General features: G+C 45.9%; 1 protein-coding gene across 1 annotated transcript; it reads right to left on the bottom strand.

The window, feature by feature from the left end:
* Nucleotides 1-1488: 1488 nt before the first annotated feature.
* On the bottom strand, nucleotides 1489-10734 carry SLC25A47 (solute carrier family 25 member 47). The gene is made up of 6 exons (XM_027637808.1): nucleotides 10538-10734; nucleotides 5603-5646; nucleotides 5243-5314; nucleotides 4752-4934; nucleotides 3400-3670; nucleotides 1489-2619 (listed from the first exon to the last, which is right to left on the bottom strand). The coding sequence occupies exons 1-6, from the start codon at nucleotides 10563-10565 to the stop codon at nucleotides 2333-2335; spliced, it is 885 nt and encodes a 294-aa protein (XP_027493609.1). The 5' UTR covers nucleotides 10566-10734; the 3' UTR covers nucleotides 1489-2332.
* Nucleotides 10735-11313: the final 579 nt, after the last annotated feature.

Here is an 11313-nt window from a genome sequence, read left to right on the forward strand (position 1 = left end):
TGAGTTCTTACTGTAGGGCAGGTTTTCACCCATACATTGTACACATATATTTCCCAGTAAAAGGTTGTGAACAGGATGGATTGCAAAGGCCTTACCTTCCTGAAATAAGCTGCCTGGAGATGCAATTTGCTTCTCATAGAGCATTTGTTCAGGCCACATGGCTTACATATGGTGCTGAATGCCCCAAGGCATACAGTTCTCAGCCCCTCTTACTGGCTTCCACAATTATTCCCACTCATATTTACAACTCATCAGTAATTCCTGTCTCAAAATCAGCTGTTCAGTTCCACTCACAGGAGGAAACATTCTTAGTCATTTGAATGTGTGAGCCTATCGAGAAAGATGAGCTAGTTAATATTCAAACCTTGGGCTGACCATGGGTGGTATCAGTGCTGCCTAACAATAAGTGGTTGTTTAGTCTGTTTTGCAGGCATTCTTTTACTGGCTCTGCTCAGGGGATGTAATGCCTGGGAACAAGGGTCAGCTGAGAATAAAGCAGCATAAAGGAGTTTGATTACAAACATCCAGGCAGAGCTGGGATAAATCACTGCCCAGCTGGGACAGCACTCAGTTAAATGCATCCCTTGTATAAAAACATGACGGTAGTAGAATCTTAAGAGCTATCTTAAGAGGATTTCCAGACCTTGAGGACTTAATTAAATCTTCAGTTGTAAGGACTTTCTGACTAAAGGAAGTTTGGTGCTGACACTCAAAGCTGTAACCAGGGGTGGTAGGTTACTGGGGCCATAAGCACTGTGGAGAAAATCCAGTTCAGTGGTGGGTCTTTAATTTCACTCCCCCTTAAGGTGACATACTGTGCACCTGCCTGGTCTTTTAACTCTGCTCTTGGACCAACTGCAAGAGCTGGGTAGACTTGAGAGAAGAATTATGATGCTTGTTTGATAGCAAGGCTGTAAACATGTTTAAAAGGCCAGTTGAAGGCTTAGATTTCAGGAGTACTGTTGTGGACCTTTTTAGTGGTCTCTGTCTGGAGTGGAAGAGGTCCCCTTTATTCTTGTCTAGTAGCACCTGAAATCTTTAAATTTGTCATTCTAGTACAAGATCATTTTCTATGTGTCCAGGACATCTCCAAGAAACGCATTTTTAGCTGAATGTGAGAGGAGTTGGATCCAGTCCTCTCCAAGTGTCATCATCCAGGGATTAAAACAGAGAGAGAAAGCATATATGTGGTCCCTGAGGCAGGATGAGCAAACTAAAGTATTTCTGGGATTAGGGGTTTTCCTTCTGAAGCAATAGCATGGCTGTTGTTTTTTTCAATTGGCATGTTAATGAAAAGTAGGAAAAGGTAATGAAAAAGAAGTAATAGGAAGATGAGAAAGAAATAATAAATTCTTTCAAAATATACCTTTGACAAAATAACATTTGGCTGCTCCTAACATCATCATTTAAAGGGAGAAGAGTATGCACTTTTGAAAGCTGTAAATCTTAATTATGCTCTACAGCTTTGCGACTCTCCTTTAACTTGCCTAACCCCGCTAGTGCGCGGATTTTACAGCAGCCTTTCCTTTGAGAAAGCAAAGAGGCTTTGCATCTATTCCCACCCTCCCTACAGGATGAGAACAGATTGCCTCCAAAGCTGTGCCAAGCTCAGAGAGATGCTGTTCCATAGGCCTCCGTGAGAGGCCTGATGCTGCGTAGAGCTCTGGGAGAAAATCACGTGGCTGCCAGGAACCCGTGCCTGGCGTCACTGCAGTGAGGCCATTAGCTGGTTATGTAAACAGACCATGCCTGCCACTCATTAAATAGCAACAGGGAAAAGCAAGGACATTCATATTTCAGCTGCTGCCAAGGGGATATAACTGTAGAGTACTCTGGGAAAATTACAGCTGGGAAAGAGAAGTTACAGCCTGAAGCACAAATATGTAAGTCACTCAGTGAATGCAGCGCAGGCATTACATGTAAAGAGCGCAGGCTGGATAGTGTTAAATCTTACACAAACTCCCCCCAGCTCTTGCTTTGGTCGTGAGGATTGTTTTCTGGGGCAGTAGAAAACAAAATTAAGTACTTTACCAAAACCTCTGATCAGACAGGCAGCTTTTTAGAACATAAATATTCCCAAATCTTTCAAGGGCCAAAGCAGCAGCTACAGTCTAAATACTTTTTAACGAGATAAAAGGGAGGTTGTATATGAATCCAAGACTCCCTGATGAGTTTGTAATCCTATTGGAATGAAACAAAGCCATCAGTCATCAGCTTTGTGCTGAAATGTCCTTGCTTCTTATGCTGTCCATCAATTCAGCAGTTGATTGTGGATGTTGTATTACAAAAAAGAATAACAAACAAGATACACCTCTGAAAAGAATAGAACGAGCTATTTTTTGCTTATATAATGATCTGTAAATCTCAGTACAGCTTCATAAGTTACAAACACTACCATGTTCACAGGAAAGGCACGAATGCAGTTTAAACCCAGTCCTTTGAAAAGCACTTTTGCACCCTCCTTTCTCACACTTTCCCTAACACAGTGGATCAGGCCTTTGTATTTGTGCTGGTCCGATTCATCTATTTGCATCCGTGATTTGATGACATCCATGGGAGTAGCTAATCCCCAGGCCAGGACTCCAGCAAAGCCCCCAGAAAGCAGCACAACGAGGAAACCTGCAGGAGAGAGTGAACAGAGGAGCAGTTCACTTTGAGTCTCACGTAGCTACAAGCATCTCAGATTTGTCAATGAACTTGAGTAACTTTCATGTTTTTTCAGAAGTTATTTTGTCCAGCTCTTGCATTTGTGTGTTTCCAGTGATCTCACAAAATACTCGTTTTTGCACACATGGCACTTTGAACACCACGCAAACTAGATGTGGTGCAGCCTGAGAGCACTCAGATAGATCTACTTATTTTTATAATTCCTGGAGAGATGCTCTTTGCTGAATGTTGCCTATTCAATCTTTTCTCAAAGAGGATAGTTGCTTTTTGGAGCAAAATCACAACTAAGAACCTGAAATGTCTTTACGTTCTGAAACTGGACTTTATTTTCAAGTCCTGGACTGACCCTTATCTGTGCTCTGTGATGGCTCCCGGGAGACTTGTCCATGTTTCATTTCTAGTTACATATCCTGTTTCTGCATTAACAGGATTCCATATCCACATACGAGGCATCAGAGCATGTTGTAAAAACCCCTCCTGCAGGAGGAGTAGCTGCTCAGGGACAAAGTTGTGCCAGTGTAGCCATCACAGGGAGGCTGCTGGCACCCACACTTGGGGCCCAAAACTAGCCCTGCAGCACCAGAAAACACACACACAGCAACCTTGCTTGAGGATCAGACCTGGGTGAGGTTTACAGATACTGGGTGATGTTTGCCAAGAGCCATTTCCCTCTTAGAGTGGTGTTAAATAAGCCATTTTTGCAGGTAATGCCAGATGCTTTCCGATACCTACCTGGTTTATTTTTCCCAGCTGGTGTGAGCCAGTCACACAGAGCAGAATAGGAAAGGAAATATACTGCAGAAGCAGAGCAATCCCTGCAGAGTAATGCAGAGCAGCCCTTGTAGAGACCCCCAAAACCTTCCTCCTTGGTGATCACCTTCAGACAGTGCAGAGACCCTTGGTACTTTGGTTTGGAAGCAGGCTGAGATGTGACAGAAGGGTGTGGGTTTCTCTGAGTCTGCATCCGAACTTTAGCCACTTCACTGGGGTTTGTCAACACAACCTGTAACATCAGAGGGTGGTGTTTTAACCCTTCTCATTTAAACAGTGTAATATCTCCTTCCCGAAAACTTGTTGTCTCTCAAATTTTCAGGCAGTAATATTGTCTGCAACCTCTAGCAAGTTCCAGCCTCCTCCCCTCTGCCTGTGCCATTCCACCCAGCAGCAGCAGGACACATGTGTGAGCTGCACTGGGCAGAGTGGAAGGCAAGGCAGAAATCAACACTAGATATTAAATACCTGTGACTACTTACTGAACCAGATGGGCACGAAAAGGGTATGTCCTCAGCTATAGGGAAGCATACATCAGGGCTCTTGTTTGTATATGCATTTGAACCAAGACCTTAAAGACTTTAAAAAAATTAGCCTGTGTTGAGTCACTGACTGCTAGAAACACCTGGAAACCTGACCATCTGCTCTGCAAGAGGATTGTGACCCAGCATGCCACCGGGGTGATGGGGTGAGCTCCACCACATTCACAGCACCTTTGGATGCTCACAGAGATCCATCTGCTTGTGGGAAACTGCTCCTGCATTCAGCCTCACCTCCCCGTCCCAGGATCATACACATTTGCCAGGCGCAGCATCAGTTCTCAGTAGTGCCCTGTTGAGTTTTAAGTCCTGGCAAGGCAACATTATGCACTGCCCATTTCAGCAGCAATACCATACTGGGCTTGTGGGGCCACTGGGAAAGGACCAACCTGTGCTTCGACTCAGAGTTCTCTCTTTTCTTACATAAACACACCATCAGAGCCACTTGGGAACTTTACTGCCTAAGTCGTTTTTTCTTCCTTGTTCTGTGTTTGCTGCCAAGGTCCATGTCATTCTAAGAGCATGTTCTCAAGTATTTTGATGCTCTAAACCAAATCCAGCATCAGTTGCCCAGCAGGACTTGGCCATCCCACGGACAAACTAGTGAGGGGGCAGCACGGGCAAAGCATGACCTCCCCTGCGAAAACAAACTCACCAGACTTGTTGCATGTTCCCCTGTGGCCTCCCAGACCAAAAACATTCCCAGCCTTTCCAGCCTCCTGTGTTTGTGAACAAGATCTCTTGTTGTGCTTTCCCTGACGGCTGTTTACCTACCCGGACAGCACCGGCAACAGCTCCAGCAAGGGAAACATCCAGCTTGGATGGCTTTGCATCTGCAGCCCCGTATCGCAGCTTGCAGATTGTACAGAGGAAGTTCTTGTATGTGCCAAAGGAAACAGAAGAAATTGCTGATACGGCAAGGACTGATGCAGACACACCTTTGTAAAATCCCCAAATCTAGTGGGAAACAGGGGAGAAAAAACTTTTAAGAGTGAATGGCACGGAAAAGCATTTTCTTGAAAGCACTGGCTTGTGGGAAACTGCTCCTGGGTCCAGCCTCACCTCCCTGTCCCAGGATCATACACGTTTGCCAGGCAGCATCATTTCCATCTTACAGCTCATCAGCAAAGCTAAATTTCACCCTCTTCCAACAAATGGTTGTGTGCAAATGGTGCCCACCCTCCCCAAACTGACAGAAACAGCTCTGCTTCCCTGAAACAAGTCATCCACAATGGGTATCAGCAATTCAGATGAGAGATACCTACTTTTTCTGTCCTGTATGTTTCTTGAACACAGTGCCAAAACCCTTTGTAATGCTTCTCAGTCTGAATTCTCACCTAGGAATACAGGAGCAACTTTAAAATGCAGATATCAGATTTAAAAAAAAAAAAAGAAAAATCAACAAATGCCATAGCAGCAAACCAGAAATTAATCATAAAAGAGCATCACCAAACAATTTATTTTTTCTTTGAAGGAGACAAACAACACAACCAAATATGGTGAAATATGTAGATGTAATGAAGATAAAGCATTCTCATGGGACTAGTATTCTGGAAAGGAGAGGGAAAGCAAAAGGGCCTACTTGTTTTTGTTCTACAGTCAAGAAATAAAGCTCCAACAGGTACCTTCACTGTGTCCAGCGGATAACCCACGGCTGTGCTTAGGCCACCTGAAACAGAGAATGCGTTGGAGATGGTTACAACACATGTCACGACAGAAAGTTTTCACACATCACAGAAGGGCACTGGTCAACAGCAGAAAACACAGCTTCAGAGTCCTGCCATGCTTGGCACCAAACCTCTCTTAAGCTCCAGTAATGTCGTTTGAGCCAAGAATGACAGAGAGAAACACGCACATTCCTCTGTGTTACCAAGACACACTCAGAGGAGGAATCATAACATCGTGAGAAACTTACCAGGGAGGAATAACACCACAGTGCAAGATGGGACAGCAAGAAACACTGATAGCACTGCTCCAGAAAGACTGAAGGGACGATATTGGACTGGTTTTGTTTCCCCTTTCAGCTTGGGCAGTAAGGCATCTTTGGACTATGACCAAGCACCCTCATGTGCGGTGTAAGCATCCCCACTCACATAAGTGAGTCTCTGGAGCAATTTTGGTTCTCCATGCTTGACTTGGAAATATTAAGGAACAAACACAGCGCTCACAAGGATATATATAAGAGTGGTCCTCATACATTAGAGGTTCTCAGCAATCTATCTTGAAGACAGGAGAGGTGCTCCTGCTGCCTCCAGGGACTAACATGTCCTGGCTGAAGCTTGCAAAGCACATCTACATGGGTGAGGAATTATTGAGGCATTCAGGTCCACAGCACCATGCTGGACTAAGCCTCTGAAGTGCATTTCCTACCTGCACCAAGCACTGCTGCAAAAGCAGGGTAAGGAGCGAAAGCACAGGAATCTTGGAGTCCTGGCAGGCTGGTGTGGTGCTGGGGCACAGCACAACCAGCAGCACTGCTCTGCAGTGAGACCACCCTCCAGCTGCCCCTTGGGGCACAGCAGGATTTGGGGAAAGCGAGGGTGTGCTCAAAGCCAGGGCTCCACAGCCCTCCCCCCACACCAGCTGACTGTGACTCCCCGTCTGCTGCTGTGATGGCATGTCCAGAGTGTGGGGGGAGCTGCCAATCCTCTCTCAATGCCCAGGCTCACTCAAAGACCTTAAAATAGCCACTGGAATTGGAAAAGTAATAATCCTATGAGGCAGTTACTGCCTTAATGTCACATAAGGAGGGCTAAAGAGCTCCAACAAGAATTTCTGTTGGTTGCAGTAACAAACAGATCATCCCCACGCCTGTCCTCACCTCACTGCATTTCCCAGCTCTGATATAAATGGTGGCAGACACAGCAAGTGATAAAGGTGCTGACCAGTTAACTTCCTCCCGGTGCATCTAATGCCAAGTCACCTGAGAGGAAATCGGGTTGGAGGATCATGGAGCTGTATCCATGTGACTTATTTAGACAGAGACTGAGCTCATACAAGTGCTTGATGAGCCCTTCAGGGAGCCAGGCAGTCAGAGGTACAGGGCACATCTGGTGGCTCACAAGTTGGAAACTGCCTCTCATTGAGTGCTTCTTTAAAAAGACTTTAAAACCAAGCTGCTTAAATATGTATTAGTTGCTGTGGGCATGTTCACCTGTGATTACATGGCTGCCTGGGAGCTCTGGAAATCTCTCCTATGTTCTGCAGAAAAGCAGCTGCTGCTACTGTGATTCACCAGGAGACAATCCCAAAGTGCGTTACTCGAAAGAAAACAACCAACAGCATCTCACTCACAGAAAAATGAGGTTTGTTCTTCAAAAATATCTATCAACTCTGATATCAGCTAACCAGAAATGAAGGTGAAAAATGGACCAAGATGGAAGAGATGGAAGGATGGAAGAGAGAGGGCACAGGCAGTATTATGGCTTGAAGAAGCAACACCTTTGGTCCAAGCAGAGTGTGACAATGCACAAAGTCACCTGGGGACACCTGCACTGTCCTGGCCACTGGCCAGAGTAAACATGGACACTGCCAGACAGAGAAGAGCAACATGTAGGTCAATGCCAACATGACAATGCTGACCTCAGAGCTGCAGTCCCCTGTCCGAAGAACCCCATCCCACCTGGGAGGATTTGGCATCACATCGGTTTCAGAATTCCTGAACCTTAGAGGCAGTGGCCATAGGCTGACTGGATGCTAGCAACACGGGGAGGCAGCATGCGCAGCTAAGTCCTGGCTTGCTACACTGGCTCAGGAATGTAGGAGCTCATGCAGATCATGTACCAAGGCTTATTTGGGTCAGTGTTTGACAAGAACTGACCTCCCTTTGGAGAAATTGCCCTGTTCACACATTTAAATGCAAAGACAACAGCGTAGCAGATTACCCCAAAACAGGTTGTATCCCAGGGTTTCTCAGTCCTAAGGGCTCCCAATCAACTTGATTCCAACAAGGACCAAGCATCTCCACTTGGGAGGGGGACATAAAGGTAAATTTTTCACTGCTCCCACCAGAGATGTGAATCCCTGAAACCTCCAAATAAACACAGTCTACCATGAACTGCACTCCTTAGGAGCCAAAACACTCCAAGCAGTTGTTAGAGCTGAAGAGCTCAGCCAAGTCTGTCAAAGGCCAAAGAAGAAGGGTACACTGTCACACAATATAAATAGCCTGGGACTAAGATAGCATGACCCACACATGCCCTGTTTGCACAGCAGAATCTAAGAAGGCCAGCAATGTATAGCATGCATACAGGAGAGGATTCCTGTGGGACTTCTGCTGAGTAACACTGCATCAGTTGTGACAAAAATAAATAGCAAAACCAGCTGAATGACCTTTTTTGATTTTAGTGAGTCGTTCTTTATGCCTACTTTGTCTGAGATGTTCCCAGGTATTGTGCAGAGGTTGTGACATCGCCTCCTACACACACACACAGAGTGCGGGTACAAAAGGGATTACTCACAGTCTCTTCACAAGTCAGGCCGCCTGAGGCAGCCTGAGGATGGATCATTACACGGAATTTGAATGGGCAGCACCTCTGCTGTTTTTCAGAGGTACTTAAGCCATGTTTTCTCCAAAACACTCTGAAAACAGATCAAGGTTACAAGAATGTAATTTACTAAACAGAAATTCTCTTATTTTCTATATTGCCTCTTGAGTTACTTGATGCTCCTCAGCTGGGTTTGCAGCCTCCTTAAGAACACAAAAACTGCTTCAGCTCCAACAAACATAAATCAAGAAACAAGTTCAGCACCAAAATCCATGTAGTTCTTGCAGAAAAGCTGTCCCATCCTGGAAGCTGTCCCATGTAAGGATAAGGATGTTGGCCCTGAAGCCCTACCCAGGTACCTTGCACATGTCTATGTGCAAGCCTCCAGCAGGGAACAGCCTGCCAGAACACACCTCTCTCAGCCAGTGAGAAGTTGCATTATCCCTTCTAGATAAAGCCCTGAGATGATCATAGATTACAGGATGGAAAATCTTGCTCTCTGTCACTGTGAGGTCAGTAAAGTGCCTTGAAACAAGCAAAGACTTTTATGATCTGAGCTGGATCCAGGCTGAGCCTGTATCCAGGGCACCCATGGGAGATCCCTGCTTCATGGTCAGACAGTTCACAATGCTGGTGCCTGGACAGGGGGTTACAACACAAACCACGGCTTTTCATGGGAGCTGGGGCAGAATGCTGAGGTGAACAGTCATGTTGAAACTGTGTTTTCAGCTCTTCATTTCTCTCGCAGAAGAAGTTTGTCCTTAAGTGGCCTATCTCAAACTGTGCCAAAAAAGCAAAGGAGTCCAAGCAACAAATGCAATCATCTCTGCCCTACCATGAACATGAAGTCTTAGAGGAGGTTTGGTGAATCCAATGGGATGGACATCCCATTGCCAGCCCCAGAACAGGGCTCCCTTCTCTACAGGAGAGAAAGAGGAGGACAAAAACAAGCTGTCATGGAGGGTTGGTTATACCCTCCTCTCCCATGAAGGGTCTTTTCCAAGCAGGGTCTCTCAACACCCCAGGAAGACCAACACTGCAAGAAACAGGCACCTCCTGGTCCAGACAGATGCTGCTGAGATGCCAAACCTCACCGCACTTGCACATTTTTCATGATGAGCAATTAAAAGGTGCAGGGTAAAACTCATCATGGCCCTCCCCAGGACAAGCACATCTGCAGTGGTGCCACAGGGTACTCTTGGTAAGGGAAAATGCCAAATTTCAGCAAATTTCAAAGTGAGATCTGATGTGCAGGCTTGGGCTGGATATCTCAGCCACCTGGCAGGTTTACCCAGCCTTTCTGTCAGTGGTGACCCCAAGGCTTTTCTCTTGCTATTTATTGGTATATATTATCTTGGATACTCCACTAAATCTTATAAGATTTCAGCAAAGAAATGAGACTGATGGGTATACTTTGTTGTTTAAAAAAAAGCTGGGTTTGAGCAGTACATGATCTAAAAACGTCTCAAATTTAATCACACTTCTCTCGTGTTACTTTTTTTATATACAGCTAACCTACTTTCTCCCAGATCAGAGCCTGCTGTAGCACGCCTGCGCTATCACCCTCACAACTGCAAATACATCTTAACCTCAGACAATGCAAAGGTCATTCATTCAGACATTCTTCACTGCAACACCACCATGCTTCCTCCCCTCCTGTCTCACAAATCACATCCTCAGCCCCCCAGAGCCACGATTCCAGCAGGTTGCTGGGACCCCCAGACACCAGGCACGTGAGGGTTTGCTGTCCGGGCAGTATGAGCTGGTTTGTATCAGCACACAAGGTATTACAGTCTGTCTCTTCCTATTAGAGTTCTACCGTGTGTCGCTGCAATCAGATCAGAGGAGATTGCAAGCAGTGACCTGAGATGACCAAGCTGCGTCACTGCCTCTCCAACAGTTCTGTGAACCTGTTCCGATGACATTTTCCATTTAACAAGGAAGAATACACTGTTAGCAAGCAGCCCCCATTGAAAGACTCTCAGCTCTGCTATTGAGACTTTGCCCTTTAGCTGAACAAGAGGGAAACAGAGCAGTCTGCTTTCATCAACAACCACTAATTTATGTATTTACCTCCAATGGCCCCAGCAATGAAATCCATCCAGAGTGCGTCTGCTGCCTTAATCACCCTGAAGTAGTGTTAGGGAGGTAGAAGGAAGGAGTTCTGTCTTCCTAGAGCCCTGCAGGTCCTGCGGAGACAGTGCGATTTGCAATATGAATAACCTTCCTACAGTCTTCTCTTGCCTCTGGGGATTGTGAGCCTTGTGGATACTTGATGAATCTGTACACTGGAGGCAGAGCCGGGTAGCCTGGAACTGATCCAGGAACATAGTGAATAAGTAATCCCATGAAGCCCTGAAATGCTGTGCCAAAGCTGCTGTTCCCAGTGCCCTTCTGCTTGGAAAGTCACGAGGGGTGGTGACTGGCAGGGTAATACTGGCTGTGAAGGGGCCATTCCCCGCTGTACTTATTAGCTCCAGAAGACAGCTTTGCACACTTGTTTGCCACAGGACACTCTTGCCCTGCACCACAGAGAATTTCATGACACCCTTTCCATCAATGAAAATTCCTTGTGCCTTTCCTAAGCTATTTTTCTTGACTTTCCTAACCCACGAAGCTGACCCCAAACCTCTACCCAGATCCTCATGGATTATTACCTGCTCATTATGTACACATGTGGTGAAGCCCAGAAATTAATCCAACCACATCCAGAGTATTTGCTTCTATTTCAGACAACAGCATAGTTTTCCCAGCACCTGCAGCAGCTCTGCTTCTTCACTTTCTGCTCAGTTTTTCAATCCCCTTTCCAATCCCATCTCCTTTCTGACTTCAGTGGCAGAGCAGGAATC

The sequence above is a fragment of the Corapipo altera genome, unplaced genomic scaffold (assembly GCF_003945725.1).
Source record: "Corapipo altera isolate COAL_440 unplaced genomic scaffold, ASM394572v1 23, whole genome shotgun sequence".
Classification (NCBI taxonomy): domain Eukaryota; kingdom Metazoa; phylum Chordata; class Aves; order Passeriformes; family Pipridae; genus Corapipo; species Corapipo altera.

Excerpts from the sequence above, each read along its gene's own strand:
- SLC25A47 (XM_027637808.1), bottom strand. The coding sequence starts at position 10,565 with ATGGATTTCATTGCTGGGGCCATTGGAG. Across the intron at positions 3,671-4,751 it reads CTGTTGCCGGTGCTGTCCGG|GTTGTGTTGACAAACCCCAG; the intron begins GTAGGTAAACAG and ends CTGATGTTACAG. Across the intron at positions 2,620-3,399 it reads AGCTGGGAAAAATAAACCAG|GTTTCCTCGTTGTGCTGCTT; the intron begins GTAGGTATCGGA and ends TCTCTCCTGCAG.